Source organism: Drechmeria coniospora, chromosome 02 (assembly GCF_001625195.1).
Source record: "Drechmeria coniospora strain ARSEF 6962 chromosome 02, whole genome shotgun sequence".
NCBI lineage: Eukaryota > Fungi > Ascomycota > Sordariomycetes > Hypocreales > Ophiocordycipitaceae > Drechmeria > Drechmeria coniospora.
In genome coordinates, this window is record NC_054390.1 from 6,255,846 (window position 1) to 6,273,292 (window position 17,447).

The following is a 17,447-nucleotide window of genomic DNA, read 5'->3' on the forward strand; positions in this document are numbered from 1 at the left end:
CTGAAGTACTCCGTACCTGGGCCTCTATTCCGCCTTGCCGTTTTGGGGCAATTGTTCGCGACGCGTCGCGTCAGGACTTACGAGCAGGTTTCCAGCTGTCGTGGGGGCAGAGACATACACCACAAGTGCATAAACATGCATAACATTGCTGCCAAATGGAGAACAAGCCTTGTAGGGCAATGTTTTAAGAACATGAAGTGCGTCTGCTGGTACTCCGTACAGTGCAGCAGCACTCTACCCATTGCAGAGAAAATGCAAGGCATTTCCGAGGTTGAAAACCTGTTGGTCAAACATGACAATAATAGCTGGTACTTTTTGAGCGGGTATTTCCTGCCTACTCGGTATTTCCTTCAATGTGCGTGTACTGTACAACTCCCAGAACCATTGTTAATCTAATAGCTAGCTGCTTTCCTACTCGCAGTGGAAGTTTCGGTGGGTCCTGCGCCAATAGAGCCTACGATACAGTACGTGTTTATAATGCCGCAGCGCGTGTTTACCAAGCCCTTGCCGCCTGCCTCGGGAAGCTGCCCCGTCAACGCACGGTGGTAACAGGCAGATTGCAAACATCTCGACGTGCTTCTCACAGTCTATTACAAACCCGATTCTACCAGAATATTTGGCCGTGTGCGGGAAATAAATATTGGAGCAAAGTTTGCTCATCTTTTCAGTCATCACCCAGATTGTTTTCACCCCATACCATGCCCCGACCGAGACGGGCTCGAAACTCGGTGAGCACGACAAAGGGAAAGGCTTCCGAGCCCTTGAGCGACGTGGATCATGCCGAGGAGGAGCGCGGGCGAGCACAAGGCCTAGCAAAGGCAACCCGATCCATGAGATGGCGGATGAGCCTGGGCGAAGAAGATGCTGTCAGGGCCGCGGACCAGTTGCGCGACAATGCCTTGGATCGGCTTGCCAATGAGGATGCTACGACGACAACCAGCGGCCAAACGGTAGGGAACGACACAAGCTCGATTGAGATGGGAAGGCGTGCCAGGGCGACGCCTGTGACGCATCGGGATACCACTGGACTGGACCTCGCCGACGACGACGTTTTCGGTGACCTCGACGACAGTTTCGCCGACGACGACGTGCCCCCGTGTGGCCGTTCAGCAGAGGACACATCCATGTCTTTGGGCCATTTCCGGCCGCGGTCGCGTCAGTCGAGCATCGTTGGACGAAGCGATGCTCCCATCCGGCCGAGCAGCAGAGGCCCCAACACGCCCGGCATAGGCTCCTCCTTCAACTTTGGCGTCTTCAGAAGACGGGCGCGCGAGCCGTCGATCCTGGGTACGTCCCGGAAACCTCGATCGGAGGATGGCGGTGCGACGCACAACTCGGAACTGGAAAGCGAGGGCGAGTTTGAACCCGAAGCAGAATCGACCCCCCTCAACAACCGGCGAAGGAGGCGAGGCAGCGAGCAGCTAATGAGCGACGAGCCGTCGGCGGAGTTGTTGTCGAAAAAGCGCAAGAGTGTCGAGGCGCACGATGACGACAGCCTACGGCCAGAGAAGATATCGAGGATAGGGTCGGATCCAGGGCAAGAGGCGGACAGCGACTCGGCAATGTCCGAGATTGCCTCTCCGTCCTTGCCGAGCACACCAGGTGCCTCCCGCCAGAGGCCGATGACTTTGGCGAACCAGGATGAGGTCGGTGCGCCGCCGGCCAGCAGCGACTCGGAAGGCGAGGCGGACACGTGGCCGGACATTCACACGCTGGCAAACAAACGACGCAGGCCATCGGTTTCGACGCCTTTCCAAGCCAACAACTTCTCCGACATGTCATCTCCACCCTCTCTCACCCACTCACCGAACTATGCCGAGGAGAGGCTTCCCCGACGGCGGGGTCGAGCGGCAACACGACACCACGAAAACATCACGACGGCAGATCTCACAAACTTGCTCCCCAAGCGCCGAGGCAAGAAGTTGGATGACGCGTTCAATACCGACAGCGACGAGGAGTTGGACACGGCAAGCCTGGGTCAGGACGACGATGAGCTCTCGTACCTAGGTGCACGTGCGGGACAACGGACGAGAAGGGGCCGCACCCGCGGCCGAACCGGCTCGCGCGGGGGGCGGAATCGTTCGGCCCTGAAAGCGAACCAGACGGCCAACCAGGTCCGTGGTTCGGCCCGGAGCGGCAAGACGCACGATCGACGGCGGCCGGACGAGAACGAGAGCGAGGATGAAAACGACAAGGAAAACGACGAGGGGTTGAGCGCTTTCGTGCCCCTGCCGGAGGACACGTTCGACATGGACGCTGGCGAGGACGCGACTGGCGAGAATGTGGCGTCGACAGAGGAGCTGCGGCAGGCGGCCAAGAAGTTCGTCGAGGTTGACAAGTGGGAGCTGGAGTTTGAGGAGGTGACCGAAGTGTCTTCCCCGCAGGACGCACGATAGGTGCTTCACGAAGGAACAATCCCGGCTGTTGCATCGTACTTGGCGTGTTTTCTAGTGCTTCGGAGCTGACGGGAGCACGCCCAATACTCATATCTGTGCGGTGCAGGATGATGGATGGGGAGGGCGAGTTGCGATGCTCGGATTCAACCGACTTTCTTGATATCATGAGGTACGCTATCCTATAAAAATACCATTGGCTTTCCGACAGAGAAGGGATGCAGCGATTCCCACGCCCAACGCCGTGAAAAAAAAACAAAGAAAGGCAGCCCAGCCACCTGCCAGTTTCGCTGCCATGGTCATGCCGACAACGCGGGGCCGAGGTTGATGATCTCCGTCTTGTGATGCACAACTGCCAGCAGAGGGTCCAGTACGTTCGGGTCCCGAAGACCGACGGTGACGGCGTCGGGAAGTCTCCCAGACATGAACAGCGCCTGCGGCAGCAGCGTAGGTGTTACCGGTGGACTTGACGGAAGCCAGGGTGGAGAGTGGGTGTGGGAGCAAGTTGACATACCTTTTGGACATCGGCAAAGGCGGCCTCCTTGGCGGTATACTCGCGAATGACTTGATCGGTCTCGAAATCGATGTAGACGCGCGTGTCCCGTATCCGGATGAGGACGTTGTCGAGGCGCATGAAGAGGCGACAGAGCAAGAGCATGCGCTTCTCGTGGACCCGCAGCTTGGCCGAGTAGAGCGATATGCCGTTGTCGTCGAGCTCGCTCTCGAAGAGGACGACTTCGTCGAAGAAGAGGATGGGGTCGCGCCGCTTCAGGAGCTCGATGGGGATCTGGTGGTCGGTGGGACCGAAGGAGGCATTGGAGCGGCCGGCGTCGACGACGGTTCCCGCGTACGTCGTCGAGTAGCTCCAGTCGTAGGGCTTGACTACCTCCTTGATGGTGCGAGTCGTGCCCTCACGGGTGCTCTCCCAGTCCCGGGCGTAGGCGACGCGGAGCATGTTCTTGTCGGTCTTGTCGACGGCATCGAGGGCGTCGGGCGTGTTGAAGGCCAGGGTCCAGCCCGAGGGCACATGCGTCACGGCGACGAGATTGTCGCCAAAGATCATCTCGGGCAGGGGAATCCCCAGCCTGTCCGAGAGGGCGTCGATGGCAGCCGACTTGGAGATGGGCAGCTTGCGGGTCGAGATGCGGAAGCGCTGCTGGGTGTGCGACGTCGTCGCCGAGGCGAGAGCGTTTGGGCTCGGCAGGGGCTCGTTTGGATCCGTGATGTGGTACATCCTGGGCGGCGCCTTGCGCGGAGGCTGCGCGCTCGACGGAGGAGTCGTGCGAGGCTGGAGGGGGAGGGTTGCGTAGGTGGGTGGCATGGATGTGCGAAGCCGTGCCCCTGATGAACGAGGGATGGGTGGACGGCGGCGGCAGCACGCTTCGTGCACGTATGCAGCTTGTAGCTTGTCCTCGTAATTCGCAGCTGGAGAGTGGCAGACGCCTTTGGAGTGCTCAAATGAAGCTATAGGTGATGGATGGGTGGGTGGTGCAAGGATGGACGAATGGTGGGGTTGTGACTTGACGCCTGTAAGTAGGTGTACAATAAGTGCAGTTCAGTAAGTACTGTACGGAGCACAGCGACTTCCAACAAGAGCGATACCTGTACGGAGTACTCCGTACATGTAGCACAGGCGACAGCACAGCACAGCACGTACAACTACAGTACATACATGTACTGTACGGAGTACAAGTGCATCAAAATACAATTATTACAGCACAGTAAGTGCCCTGTTCAGAGGTAAATGCGTTACCCGCTAGTGGGAAGGAAGATTAACACCATCAGTTGCTCTGAACTGTCGCAAAACATTGGTCTCGTCACCACTCAAGATCTTGAGATTGGTACCTCGTAGGCATGGAGTTGAGCATTTTAACACCGCTGCTGCGCAAACGCCCTCCGTTGCAGGTTTCATCCCCCCTCAAGGTCACTACCAGTGGTTGCACTGCACCGCAAGGACTGGAGGACTGGGTAGGCCTGAATGACAACCACCTTCCGGTATTATGCTACACCGTGAAAATGCAATTGCTCTTGAAACTTGCCATACAATTTGTGCATGAATTTTTTTAAATCAAGGAAAATAAAGCACTCGAAGGATTCTCTTTTTTTTTTTTCATTCGAGTGAGGCACAATTCCAGCATTCATCGGCTTCTCAGTCGCCATCCGCCAGTGCGTTGGCATTCCGTTGCCTGGGCAACACCTAGTCCGGCTTCTCGCGGGCCCCTTCCCCAAGCTCCTCCGTCCCATCACGACCACACGACACACCCACGACCAACGACCGACGACACGAAATAGATCCAGGCGACAGCCTGCTCCTTATCGACTACATCATCAGCATCGGGCCCTGCTCCGCACAGCATATCCGAATTCAATGGCGATGCGCACTCTCGAGTCGCGACTCGATCGCATATCCATCCAGGATGAAAACGACGGCTGCGAGAGCTCCAAACTCTACTCCAAGTCCAAGGTACGACGAATGCCGAGGGCCGAAGAAGATGTCGTCCGAATCTAATGCTCGTCGCAGGCCCTCGCTACTTCGGCCACGACACACCTCCACCATGGAAGCAGCCGGACGAATCTCGTCAAGGTTGCCCTTCAGTCCCAGAGTCAGTCGCAAAACCAGGCCGCCATCGCCTCGGTGACGCTCCCTTCACAGGCGGTGCAGCGCAAGCCCAACCCCGCGTCGCCGCCGCGGAAACCGCTGCCTTCGAGCGCGCCGCGCGCGTCGGACGAGTCGATCGAGGAGGCCGGGGCCCTCATCGAGCAGCCCGCCATACCGAAGCAGTTTCACCTCGGCATGTTCGAGATTGGTCGACCCCTCGGCAAGGGCAAGTTTGGCCGTGTTTACCTGGCCAAGGAGCGGACGAGCGGCTTCATCTGCGCCCTCAAGGTGCTCCACAAAAGCGAGCTCCAGGTGGGCGGTGTCGAGCGGCAGGTACGACGAGAGATTGAGATCCAGAGCAACCTCCGCCATCCCAACATCCTGCAAATGTTTGGCCACTTCCACGACAGCAAGCGCGTCTTCCTCATCCTCGAGTTCGCCGGCAAGGGAGAGCTGTACAAGCACCTCCGGAGGGAGAACCGGTTTCCCGAGTGGAAGGCGGCCCAGTACATCGCCCAGATGGCCTCGGCCCTTCGCTACCTGCATCGCAAGCACGTCATCCACCGGGACATCAAGCCCGAGAACATCCTCGTCGGCATCCACGGCGAGATCAAAATATCCGACTTTGGTTGGAGCGTGCACGCGCCGAACAACAGGCGGAAGACCATGTGCGGCACCCTCGACTACCTGCCCCCGGAGATGATCCAGCCGGGCTCGTCGGACAACTACTACAACGAAAAGATTGACCTCTGGAGCTTGGGCGTTTTGACCTACGAGTTCCTCGTCGGCGAAGCTCCCTTCGAGGACACGCCCGTCATGACGCACCGGAGGATACGTCGCGCCGAGATGTCCATCCCGTCCTTTGTCAGTCCCGAGGGCAGCGACCTCATCAAGAAGGTAAGCAAAATGCAGCACGCACGAGACGGCCTCGTCTTCGTCCTGCGCTCCGTCCGCTGACCGTGGGCAGCTACTCGTTCTGGATCCCGAGAAGAGAATCCCGCTCGAGCAGATTCCGCAACACCCCTGGATCATCAAGCACTGCGTCAAGGGCGAGAGGGCCGCGAATCGGGAGAAGGCGTCGAGCTGACGACGGCACGAGCATGGCCCCCTGCGCCCCCCCCCCCATCGTTTGTCGCTCGTCGAGCGGGGAGCGGGAGGCGCAGACTACGAGGCGGGGATGACGGAGAACCCATGTACATGTCGGGGAGTTTTGGCGTTAGGGTCCGCGCGGCACGGGGCGGGCATCGGCAAAGGGCCTGGTTGCTTGTATTTCTTGCTTGGGTATCGTTGATAGCATCCATCGTTTTTCAACGTCACGGAAGCCGTGGTCCCGCTCCGCGAGGCCATGCGGGGTACCTTGAACGATTGGACTCGTCTCGTCCGTCACCTGTAGACCTCGTCGAACGGTCTCGTGTCGGCAAAGCACGAGTCCCAGACTTGATCGATGACCTTGGACGCCTGGGCTTTATCCTTGCACCGGGGCCGCGCCATGACCGACTCGATGGCCCTCTTGCGGACGCAGTTTTGGAACTGCTGCGTCACCGACCACCGTCCCCGGGTGAAAGCCTCCCTCGTGAAGCGACACTCGCCGCTCAGCATCGAAGCACGGATCTGTTTGCATCGACGTCAGCAGTTGGCCTGCGCGACTTGGCGGCAGCTTCGGGAGGGTGGGATGCTCACCTCGGTGCAAGCGGCGTGCTTCAAATCCTTGTCTCCGGCCCAGTCAACCTTCCAGCGCAGGTGGTCCCAGGCATGCACCATCTCGTGGGCGAGCGTGTCCTCGAGGTGCTTGCGGTCGCGGATCTCGTTGGCGCAGAGCAGAATGCCGTGGTTGGGGCTGAAGCCACCGGCCTGGCGATGGACCTGGCCGTCGCTCTCGAGCCGCGCGGGGCAGCGGCGACACAAGACGTTGGATCCGTCGAGCCGGCCGTTGAGGCTGCCAATCTTTTCCGAGAGGAAACGTATGACTGGCGAGTAGGTGAAGAGCCAGTCGCGGTACTCGTCGCAGCGTTTGCAGTCGCGTTCCTCGTGCACCTTGTACCGCCACTCGCGGTAGTGAAACTGACCCTCGGCTGTCATCTGGCCGGAGAGGATGGCAAAGTAGTTCATCCACCATTTCGTCTGCGGGTCGAAGCCGGTCCGCGCCGGATCGTTGACGACCCCTTGCCCATGGGAGGCATTCTGTGATGATGCCGGAGGTCTCGTCGACGTTGTCGCTGCCGGCCCAGGTGTTGACGACGCTGGCGTTGCCGGTGTCGAGGCTTGCCGCGCCGCGTCGGAACCCATGGCGATTTCGCGACTGACAGTGACGGCAATCGTAGCAGGCCCCTCAAGCAGGCCCTCCCACTGATGCTAGAATGGGTAGATGGTACGGGCCCGGATGTGGCATGGACGGATGCGCACTTCTGCCACCATCGATGCCCACTGGCTGGGACGAAACAAGTTGTTCCTGCTGGGAGCAGTGCATCATGTGGACCCATTGGGTGAGACAGCGGTACTTGGAAACTTGGCTAGCCCTGTACCTGCACATACGTTGTCGCAAGAAACGGTACTTCAAAGCCCCGTTGCTTAGGTACCTTTGGGTGCCACTAGTGTCTGCCGCCGATGTGCCGCTACAGTAGGGTGGCGAAATTGTTGATTCAACTTGTAGGAGAAGCACAACTAACATTGAATCGTCATTTTTGTCGAGTGACTGTACCAATTCGGGCATTTCCATCCAAGGGCGCTCAAGACACCCATCTGCTGATCCACCCATCCCTGACCTATGGCAGCCACCGGCAGTGCGGGTCAAACCTAAGGTCTGCTGTTTGCGATGACGACAAGCCTAGGAGCGCCTCAGCAGCCAAACTTCCGTCCACGTCTGGGAAATCTACGACGGAAACGCTACTCTACGTACATGACGGCCAAAGTCAAAAATTATACCAGGGATAGACGGATACAGTGGGTATACAGTGGGTAGCCGGCGTTGGCCATGACGGACGAGGAAATTATGGGCGGCCGTCCACTTGGTACGTTCCTCTCGACATCTGCCAGACGGTGAAAGCTGCATCAGAGGACGGCGAAAGACTCGACACGTTGGATGTTTTCGACGTGACAAGCAAGAATTTGCGTCGTTATTTTATCTTCTCACCGCTTCCATCTTCTTCCTTCCATCCTACCTCCCATCTCGTGCAAAGTGAAGGATTGATAATAACACTGGCCTCGACCCGAAGCCGAAGCCGAAGCCGCCAAGATGAAACGCCCCAAGTCGCGGACGATTGTCATCAAGCTGGGTACGTCGATGGCAACGGCTGACTATCCGTCGGCGCCCTGCGTCGTCTTCTCCGCTGACGAAAACACAGGGACAAGCTCCATCGTCGATGAGAAGACGCACGAACCCCTGCTGCCCATCCTCACGCTCATCGTCGATACTGCCACCAAGCTCAGGAAGGATGGCCACAGGGTCGTCATCGTCTCCTCGGGAGCCATCGGCGTCGGACTCCGTCGCATGGACGTCGACAAGAGACCCAAGCATCTGGCTCAGTTGCAGGAAAGCACCTCCCAGCAGGCCCGGTAGCCCATCCTCCCTAACACCGCGCAGGCTCTCGCCGCCATTGGCCAATGCCGCCTCGTCAGCCTGTGGGACAGTCTATTTGCCCACTATGCCCAGCCGGTGGCCCAGGTTCTCTTGACGAGGAATGACATCGGCGACGTAAGTCCGGCGGCTGCATGGCTCGTCCCGCTGGATACCATGCTGACGGTGGCCATTCGCAGCGGACGAGGTACCTCAACGCGCAGAATACCTTTTCCCAACTGATGGACATGGGCGTCATTCCCATCGTGAACGAAAATGACACGCTGGCTGTGTCGGAAATCAAATTCGGTGACAACGATACCCTCTCGGCCATCACGGCGGCCATGATCCGCGCCGATATGCTCTTCCTCATGACGGACGTCGACTGCCTGTACGACAAGAACCCGCGCACCAATCCCGACGCAAAACCGATCGAGATTGTGGAGGACATTGCTGAACTGGAGGCCGATGGTAGCTGCTCCCGCCCTCTCTCGTCCCTCTCGTCCCTCTTTTCTCCTTCCTCATCCTTTCCGAGCGCACCGTGGCTGACAGAACAAACTCAGTCTCCAGCGCAGGCTCTGCTTTGGGAACCGGCGGCATGAGCACAAAGATTGTCGCTGCGAGGCTTGGGTCCTTGGCCGGCGTCACGACCATCATCACCCGCTCGTCGAGTCCCGGCAACATCCTCAGCATAATCCGCCACCTCACAAAGTCCCCACCTACGAGCAAGGCCCCGTCCGAGAGCGGCTACGACGAGTCCGATCCGCCCATGCAGAAGAGCCTGTCTCTTCTGAGCCTCGCGGACGCGTCTGTGCACGGCGATGATGTCTCAACTCCGCCGCTTCACACCCGCTTTCTTCCGTCAAGCGAACCAATCCAAGACCGCTACTTCTGGCTTCTTCACACCCCCAACCCGCATGGCACCATCTACATCGACGCCGGCTGCCACAGGGCCCTGCAGGAAAAGGCCGGGTTGTTGCCCGTCGGCATCGTCGATGTCGAAGGCCATTTCTCGCAGTCGGAGGTTGTCCGCTTGGTTGCCGTCGAACGGCGCATACGCAGCTTCGCCGCCGAGGGCAAGCGCTGGGAAGGCATGGCCCAAGAAGTCGGCCGCTGCTTGGTCAACTACGCCGCGGCAGAGATCACCATGATTATGGGTCGTAAGAGTGTCGACATTGAGGGCATCCTCGGCTACGCCGATAGCGAGTACGTCGCCGATCGTTCCAACGTCGCCTTCTTCATACGGGAAAGCCGGCCGGTGACACCTCTGCCGGAGATGCTCGGGGTTTGAGCGCCTGCCGTCATGTCTCTTGTCCTAATTTTCTAGTTTGTCCTCCGTCCATAGTGCAAAGATAACTTATGAAATGTATTCCAAGTCCAAAGTCAATAATAGCCCATCGCCCTCATATGTACGCGTACACCAATGTTGCCGCCAACAGCATGTTTGTCCTCGAAACGCCTCAGCAATGTCAAAGCCCTTCACGTGGCACCGGAAGATTCCTAGGATGTTGCGAACAAGTTGTCCTCGTCACGCAAGTACTCGCCGCAGTCGGCCTGCCGGAAGACTGTCACGCCCGTCGGGTCAAGTCTGCGCGCCTCCGCCGAGCTTCTTGCCGTGAGGCCAAAGCCCAGCGGCGTATCGTTCATGCTGTAAACCACGACGCCTTGATGCTCCGGGCAGTCGTCAGACCACCGGCCTACGTGGGCCTTGACGATGTTGCCGCCGTAGAGGAAGGGCATCTCTCCGTTCGGGCGCACCCAGACCTTCCACCGGGCATGCTCCGAGATGATCTCGAGGGCGGTGATGTGTAACCGGAACTTGCCGGTTTTTGTGAATTTCCCTAGACAGTCTAGCGTCAGTACGAGGTCCCCTTCGGTTGATCTCGGACGATGCAGGAGCCGTACCAACACACGTGCCGAGGGAGAGAAGCTTGTCGCGCGCTATCGAGGTCGCCAGGTTGGCAATGGACAGACGGACGTAGTATACACGATCCTTGACGAGTCGAAAAACGAAGCGGTCCGCATTGGGGGAGTCGTCCAGTGGCGCGATGAGGTTCTTGAGTGAGTTGCCAGTGTAGTTGGCGAGTTTGGTGAAGAGCGTCTTGCTCTCCTGCTCCGTGAGAGGCCGCATGCCGTCAAGGGACGAGCGTCTGAGACGGCTCTAGATTACCCAATGGATGGTTGGATCAGACTTTTACCGCCTCGGTCCTTGATAATGGGTAGAATATTGACGGTGTCGGTATCGCAGGGGGGGTGGATGATGAATTACTGACATCCAAGTCGACGCCAGGAAAGAAAAATCCTGGAGCCGGGCGATAAGGCCAGGCTTATCGGAGGTGGGGTTTCGATGGGGGGACCGTACCGTGTACATGTACTGTACTGTATATGGCACATACCGAGTTATTAAGTACTTACTACTCCGTAGATACTAAGTAAGACTCCGTACGGAGAACGGAGTAAGTACTTAAGTATGCCTAGCTGCACGGAGTACTTACAACTACTTATTTACTTAAGTATACTCCGTACTACGGACTAAGTACAGTACTGTACATGTACTCCGTAAGTACACCGTACGGGGCGAGGTACTCCGTACTCACTGTACAATGCGAACACCATGTATTACCGATTACGTACTTACCCCCCTTCTAGGTACATGACCTTCCGCATTCCATTATTCGTACTGTACGGAGTAGCAATTAACACAAGCTACTGTACTGCGCCGGTACGTGTTCGGTAGGTGCAAAAAAGCTCTTACCAGCGTGCGTTACGGATTTCGGTGACTCAGCGCTCTCTCTCTGCGGCTCAAGATATCGAGTGAATGAGGTCAATTCAGTCACTCGCGTTCTCTCGATCGTCTTCAAGACTCCACTCCATCCCTTGCGCACATCGTTGGATCCCCACGGCGTGCAGTCGTCGACCTGTTGCCTCCCAAACCCGTTTCGCACACCAGCAGCTCCAAGCGGCCAAGCGACCAGCCATGACTTCGACCGCCACGACCCTCAAGGGTCAGCCCCTGGACAAGCCCGTCCTGGACGCCATGCTGCGGCGACGAATGTTCTACACGCCTTCCTTTGAGATCTACGGCGGCGTCGGTGGTCTCTACGACTACGGCCCGCCCGGCTGCGCCCTCCAGGCCAACATTGTCGACTTGTGGCGCAAGCACTTCGTCCTGGAGGAGGACATGCTCGAGGTCGACTGCACGGCTCTCACCCCTCACGAGGTCCTCAAGACGAGCGGCCACGTCGACAAGTTTGCCGATTGGATGTGCAAGGACCCCAAGAATGGCGAGATCCTGCGAGCCGACCACTTCGTCGAGGCCATGCTCGAGGCACGGCTGAACGGCGACAAGGAGGCCCGTGGCCAGAAGGTGGAGGAAAAGGATGATCCGAAAAAGAAGAAGAAGAAGGGCAAGTCGGAGGCTGTGAAGCTCGAGGACGCCGTCGTCAAGGAATACGAGGAGGTCCTGGCCAGGATCGACAACTACGACGGCCCGGAGCTCGGCGCGCTCATCAAAAAGTACGAGCTGAAGAACCCGGCCACCGGCGTCCTACCGTCGGACCCCGTGGCCTTCAACCTCATGTTCCAAACGTCGATTGGCCCCAGCAGCAACCTCCCCGGTTACCTCCGGCCCGAGACGGCGCAGGGCCAGTTTCTCAACTTCGCCAAGCTCCTCGAGTTTAACCAGAGCCAGATGCCTTTTGCTTCCGCTTCCATCGGCAAGTCGTACAGAAACGAGATTTCGCCCCGCGCCGGCCTCCTGCGCGTGCGAGAGTTTCTCATGGCCGAGATCGAGCACTTTGTCGACCCGCAAGGTGGAAAGAAGCACAGTCGGTTCCACGAGGTGGAGCATGTCGAGCTCGTCCTTCTGGATCGCGACACGCAGCTGTCGGGTAAGACGGCGACGAGAAAGATCACCGTCGGCCAGGCCGTCAAGGAGGGCCTCGTCGACAACGAGACGCTAGGATACTTCCTCGCCAGGATCAAGCTTTTCCTCGAGAGGATCGGCGTGGACCTGTCCAAGATGCGGTTCCGTCAGCACATGCAAAACGAGATGGCTCATTACGCCTGCGACTGTTGGGACGCGGAGCTGCTCACCTCCTCCGGCTGGGTGGAGTGCGTCGGCTGCGCCGACAGGAGCGCCTACGACTTGAGCGTGCACGCCAAGAAAACCGGCGCGCCTCTCGTCGTTCGCGAGCGGCTCGACGAACCTCTCGTCATCGAAGAGTGGCAGGTCGACATCGAGAAGAAAAAGTTCGGCCCTCAGTTCAAGAAGGACGCCAAGACGGTCGAGACGGCTCTGCTCGCCACCTCTCAGGAGGAGCGGGCGGCCTTGTCGAAGCAGCTGAGCCAGCATGGCAAGCTTACCCTCCAGGTCGCCGGCGTCGGTGACGGAAAGGTCGACGTCAGCAACGACTCGGTCAAGATCGAATTCAGGAAGCGGGTCGAGAACACGCGAGAATTCACGCCCAACGTCATCGAGCCCTCGTTTGGCATCGGCCGAATCCTCTACTCGCTGATTGAGCACAACTTCTGGACTCGCGCGAGCGACGGAGGCGACGAAGCCCGCGGCGTGAGTACCACGGTGTGCCGGAACGCAGGCGTCACGGTTGCTAACGGGCCTCGCAGGTTCTCTCCTTCCCCCCCACGGTCGCGCCCACCAAGGTTCTCATCGTTCCTTTGTCGTCCAACGCGCAGTTCAAGCCGCTCATCACGAAGCTGTCGCAGAAACTGCGTGGCCTCGGCGTGTCAAGCCGCGTCGACGACTCGTCGGCGAGCATCGGCAAGCGATATAGCCGGAACGACGAACTCGGCACCCCGCTCGGCATCACGGTGGACTTTCAGACCCTGCAGGATGGTTCCATCACGCTGAGAGACCGCGACTCGACCACGCAGGTCCGGGCGGAGGAGGGCAAGATCCTTGAGGCCATACAGTCGCTCGTCGACGGCCGCAAGCGCTGGGAAACCGTCGCCTCGGAGCTGCCCAAGTTTGAGGGCCAGGAGGTCGAGGTTGCTGTTCGCTAGTCCGTCACGGGTCAGCGAAGGGAAATGAGAAAATAGTACTCATGCATGGCGACGCAAGCGTGGATGGTAGTGTCCGGCATGCTCCGCACGTATCGTCGTTGCTTCGACGGCCTCCGTTTCATACTTCCCCGTGCAGCACCGAATCAAAGTGCCGCCGCGATGCTCCCTATGCCATGACGGGCCCGAATGAGCCAGTCCACTTCGCAACGGGCCGTCGGGTCTCAAATGTGTAAACGTGTAGCTCCTTGTGTGTGCGGCTGAGGACATGATGGTGGGGTGCGGAAAAATGGAGAATCAGTGCAAAATGCAAGAACCTGTCGAGATGAAGACGTATCGCAGTGTACGGTCCGTACTAGAGAAAGAATTCTACTAGGTATCACAGGATGCGTATCCATTGCCATCTTCACGTACTTACAAGTAGGGAGTACTCTGTACTTGCTGTAGGGATTTACTTGTAGTACTAGGTACTACCTAGGTAAGGAACGAAATGTACATGTACTACTTGTGCACGGTAGGAAAGTACATGTACTACTTGTGCACGGTAGGAAAGTACATGTACGAGCGGTGACTCTTACTTGTGCGAAGACTCGTGCATCTACAGAGAACAAGTACGTGTAAGTAATGTCAGTACTTGCAGTAATAAAAGTAGATACTATTAGTATATACAAGTACTGACAGTATGTGTTTACTGCGCACAGTACTCCGTATACTTGTAGTAATCGTAAGTACTTAAAGGACTTTTGTGTAAGTGAGTGCATTAGTACCTACAACTAAGTAGTGTAAGTAGTAAGTAGTATGGAGTACGAAGTACAAGTATGTACAGTATACAGTTGTACCAATTGATATCAAAGTGGTAACGGGGCACAGCACTTACTAGGACGTACTTAAGTATAGCCTGATATAGGTGTAGTTGTACTTACTGTACTCACTTGTTTGTACAGCATGTGAGTGCATGTACTTACTTTAGTAAGTAGATCCTCTGGGATATGCCTAGACCCGTGAGGTCTCCGGGCCACAAGAATGTACTAGCAGATAATTATAGTGCAAGTGCATGTGTACTACTCCGTAGTCCCTGTGCATGCTTGCTTACACTGCAAGTACTGTACTGCAGATCTCTTGGGGCTCGCCCGCTCGCTTGTCGCGCCCGACTCGGGACTGACTTGCATCCACTTTCAGTGGTGGCCTGCCCACGGCCAGGATGATCCTTCAAGATGAACGAGTCGGGTTCGACGGGGTGAAGGGGGCGTCGCGGGGCGCGAAGCCGTCCCGCCCGGCAGGAGTCGTGGTAAGCACTGAGCAGGGTAGCATGAGTGTTAGGTGCCGAGGACATACTGTACAGTACAGTACTTACATGTACTTTTACTGAGATACCAACATTGGTCGCATACACCTAGAGTACTGCTATTGTTGTACTTGCAGTGTACAGCTACGAGCGCACCTCCTGGTCGCAGTTGTTGTTAGGCTCCGATGCACCGGATGGAACAACAAAACCCTCGCAGTTCATCGATCCCCGGCCGTCATTCTGGTTTGGTCAAGTGTACACCCATGTCGTATCGTGGCACTGTAGCTGGTAGGTGCTACCAATACGGTGCATGTTGTTGTATGTGGACACGGTGTTTAGTGTTTCGGCAGCCTCCTCCACCAAGCCGGTGAAGCGCGTCGAAGCGGATCAAGCCGGTTCTCGACGAGCCATGGCCGTTTCCGAACGCATCATATGCCGCCGTCACCCGTTTCAAGGAGGTTATGATGCGAGAGGTTGGAACCGCATCACCGTTTGACGGCTGCAGAACTTTGCGAACCCGAGACGCCCCAGGAACCCACGCAAATTGCCGTCGAGAGTGCAGCCAACTGTCGCCCGCCTGAACCAAGGAGGAAACCCAATATTGCAGTGCAGGCCTAGTGAAGACCAGCTGGATCGGGGAGGGCATCTGCGGGAACACAAAAGTGCATGTGGAGAGATGACCTGAAACTTTGACAATTAATCATGCCAGAATGCAGCCGTGTTTGGGAAGCAAGCACACCTGTGGCGACACTACTGTACGAACAACTTTGAAAATCGTACGCTGGCACGGTGCCTTGACACAAGTAAGTACTGGTAAGTAATACTTACTGTACTTAGGTGCAAGCAGGTACATATAGGTACTTGCTGTTCCTTCGTCATGTACTGGAAATGTACTGTGCAGGTACATACAAGTGCCCACGGTACCCTGTACAGAACACCATACCATCATTAGGTTACAGCCTTCCACGTGTTGGCTTGCAGGGTGGTAACTTCCTAGTACCTCAAAGTACATGTATAGTACGACCCAAGTACAACTGCAGTACGGAGTGCTCCGTACATGATGCAACCACAAGCAGCGAAGCAGAACCTCTCTCCCCCTAGCCAACATGGCATACACACTCGGGACTGGTTCTCCGCGCCTGCTCAAGCCGTCGCCGTTGCACGACCGGATGAGCCAAGTTGTGCCTACCGATGCACGCTGTAGCTGCGTGCTAGCCATCTCTCGGTACTGATGCTATATTGAGGCAACTTCGGTGGACTCGTATGGGAGGTACAAGCAGAGGTATGAACTTGCCTCCATCCAGCACCGTCCCGTCAGTAAGGAAGCAATACTACAGTCCTTATGCTCTACTCTACTGTACAGTACCAGGTAGTTAGTAAGCACCGTACTTTGGACTCCGTACAGTAGTACTCAAGGACGGATAGGAGAGGCAACCTCCTACATGTACATGTACTCAGTACCTACTAGCTGCACACGTTCTGTATTTGTGCAGTGCCGTACGGAGTACAGTAATCCGTTCTTCCACCAAGTACGGAGCACTCTTAGTACTGTGCACTAAGGGCACTACGTCGTATCCGCAAGTCCGCCCCAGTTTCAAAATATCCATCTTCGGTGGTGCAGTACCTACAGTACGGTACAACCACATGTACAGGCAGGTAGTAGGCGACGAGCCTCATGATGTCCTGCACTTGTTAGCATGAGGTAGGTACTCGATTCTAGCATTCAAGGCTTTGATCCATCAACACTTCTAAAACCGCCAGAGGCACCATCTTTTAGGTACCAAGGTATCGGCAAGAACAATTCGCATTGGTACCGAGTGCTCCGCACCCAAGTACTGTGCAGTACATGATGGTTAGAGCGCCCCCTCCCGGGGAGCTGCTAGTAACTCGATACAGTAGGTACCCAGTACGGACTGAGTACCTACCTACCTATCCTCCATACTAACCCAAGTGAGGCGAAAAGCTCGTGGGGTTTCCCCCCGGCGTTTGCACTGTGTGGTGCTCCTCGTGCCACGAAAGCTTCCAGATCAGAGGTACCTGCGAGCCGTGGAAGGCACGTTAGCGCCCAACTTGCTGCCGCGACCAACTGGCCTGCTGCACAAGCGCCGCTCCTCCACTACGGAGTGCTGCCAATACGTTCGCCACCACTTTGTCAACTCGTTACCCGACCCTGTTTCTCCGCAATCTCCCCGGCACGCCTTTCATGACCCAAGGCCTGGTTCCGAGCGCCGCAGGCACAGTTTGCTCCTTCACATCGCCGTTGCACCGCGCCGCAGCCGCTTCAACTCCACGGGTCCCATCACGACGACGGTCCCGAGACACGTTGCGTGCCGCCATCCCCACCTCTGGCCTTGGCTACGGCCGGCGAGCTGGACCGTCGCCCTCAAATTCGGATCAAGCCCTCGTCGGTGAGGCGTCGTCCGTAGATCCTCTGCCCAGCATCAGTCGCCGACACATTGACGGCCGGTGCCGGTGTCGAACGCGACGACGACAACTCCAGACGGCCAGCCCGCTTCCAAAATAGCCAACCGACCGGCCCCTTGCCCGCGCCGTCACACGGCGTGACGACCCCTGGACGACACGACTTGCATTTCACCA

At 57.4% G+C, this 17,447-nt stretch overlaps 8 protein-coding genes across 8 annotated transcripts; 5 read left to right on the forward strand and 3 right to left on the reverse strand.

The window, feature by feature from the left end:
• Positions 1 to 698: 698 nt before the first annotated feature.
• Positions 699 to 2,396, forward strand: DCS_04819 (uncharacterized protein; the record flags this gene model as incomplete). Its single annotated transcript, XM_040802125.1, has 1 exon — positions 699 to 2,396. The coding sequence occupies one exon, from the start codon at positions 699 to 701 to the stop codon at positions 2,394 to 2,396; it is 1,698 nt and encodes a 565-aa protein (XP_040657158.1).
• A 296-nt stretch (positions 2,397 to 2,692) lies between these two features.
• DCS_04820 (uncharacterized protein) lies at positions 2,693 to 3,714 on the reverse strand (the record flags this gene model as incomplete). Its single annotated transcript, XM_040802126.1, has 2 exons — positions 2,693 to 2,827; positions 2,908 to 3,714. 2 exons carry the CDS (start codon positions 3,712 to 3,714, stop codon positions 2,693 to 2,695), a joined length of 942 nt encoding a protein of 313 aa, XP_040657159.1.
• A 1,053-nt stretch (positions 3,715 to 4,767) lies between these two features.
• On the forward strand, positions 4,768 to 6,079 carry DCS_04821 (serine/threonine-protein kinase Eg2; the record flags this gene model as incomplete). The annotated part of the gene is made up of 3 exons (XM_040802127.1): positions 4,768 to 4,857; positions 4,915 to 5,889; positions 5,960 to 6,079. The coding sequence occupies 3 exons, from the start codon at positions 4,768 to 4,770 to the stop codon at positions 6,077 to 6,079; spliced, it is 1,185 nt and encodes a 394-aa protein (XP_040657160.1).
• A 296-nt stretch (positions 6,080 to 6,375) lies between these two features.
• Positions 6,376 to 7,278, reverse strand: DCS_04822 (uncharacterized protein; the record flags this gene model as incomplete). The annotated part of the gene is made up of 2 exons (XM_040802128.1): positions 6,376 to 6,603; positions 6,673 to 7,278. The coding sequence occupies 2 exons, from the start codon at positions 7,276 to 7,278 to the stop codon at positions 6,376 to 6,378; spliced, it is 834 nt and encodes a 277-aa protein (XP_040657161.1).
• A 946-nt stretch (positions 7,279 to 8,224) lies between these two features.
• Positions 8,225 to 9,836, forward strand: DCS_04823 (glutamate 5-kinase; the record flags this gene model as incomplete). The annotated part of the gene is made up of 4 exons (XM_040802129.1): positions 8,225 to 8,544; positions 8,608 to 8,683; positions 8,746 to 9,016; positions 9,109 to 9,836. 4 exons carry the CDS (start codon positions 8,225 to 8,227, stop codon positions 9,834 to 9,836), a joined length of 1,395 nt encoding a protein of 464 aa, XP_040657162.1.
• Positions 9,837 to 10,045: 209 nt separating this feature from the next.
• On the reverse strand, positions 10,046 to 10,676 carry DCS_04824 (60S ribosome subunit biogenesis protein NIP7; the record flags this gene model as incomplete). The annotated part of the gene is made up of 2 exons (XM_040802130.1): positions 10,046 to 10,386; positions 10,451 to 10,676. The coding sequence occupies 2 exons, from the start codon at positions 10,674 to 10,676 to the stop codon at positions 10,046 to 10,048; spliced, it is 567 nt and encodes a 188-aa protein (XP_040657163.1).
• Positions 10,677 to 11,522: 846 nt separating this feature from the next.
• Positions 11,523 to 13,567, forward strand: DCS_04825 (glycyl-tRNA synthetase 1; the record flags this gene model as incomplete). The annotated part of the gene is made up of 2 exons (XM_040802131.1): positions 11,523 to 13,115; positions 13,172 to 13,567. 2 exons carry the CDS (start codon positions 11,523 to 11,525, stop codon positions 13,565 to 13,567), a joined length of 1,989 nt encoding a protein of 662 aa, XP_040657164.1.
• A 3,485-nt stretch (positions 13,568 to 17,052) lies between these two features.
• Positions 17,053 to 17,373, forward strand: DCS_04826 (uncharacterized protein; the record flags this gene model as incomplete). The annotated part of the gene is made up of 1 exon (XM_040802132.1): positions 17,053 to 17,373. The coding sequence occupies one exon, from the start codon at positions 17,053 to 17,055 to the stop codon at positions 17,371 to 17,373; it is 321 nt and encodes a 106-aa protein (XP_040657165.1).
• Between the last annotated feature and the right edge of the window lie 74 nt (positions 17,374 to 17,447).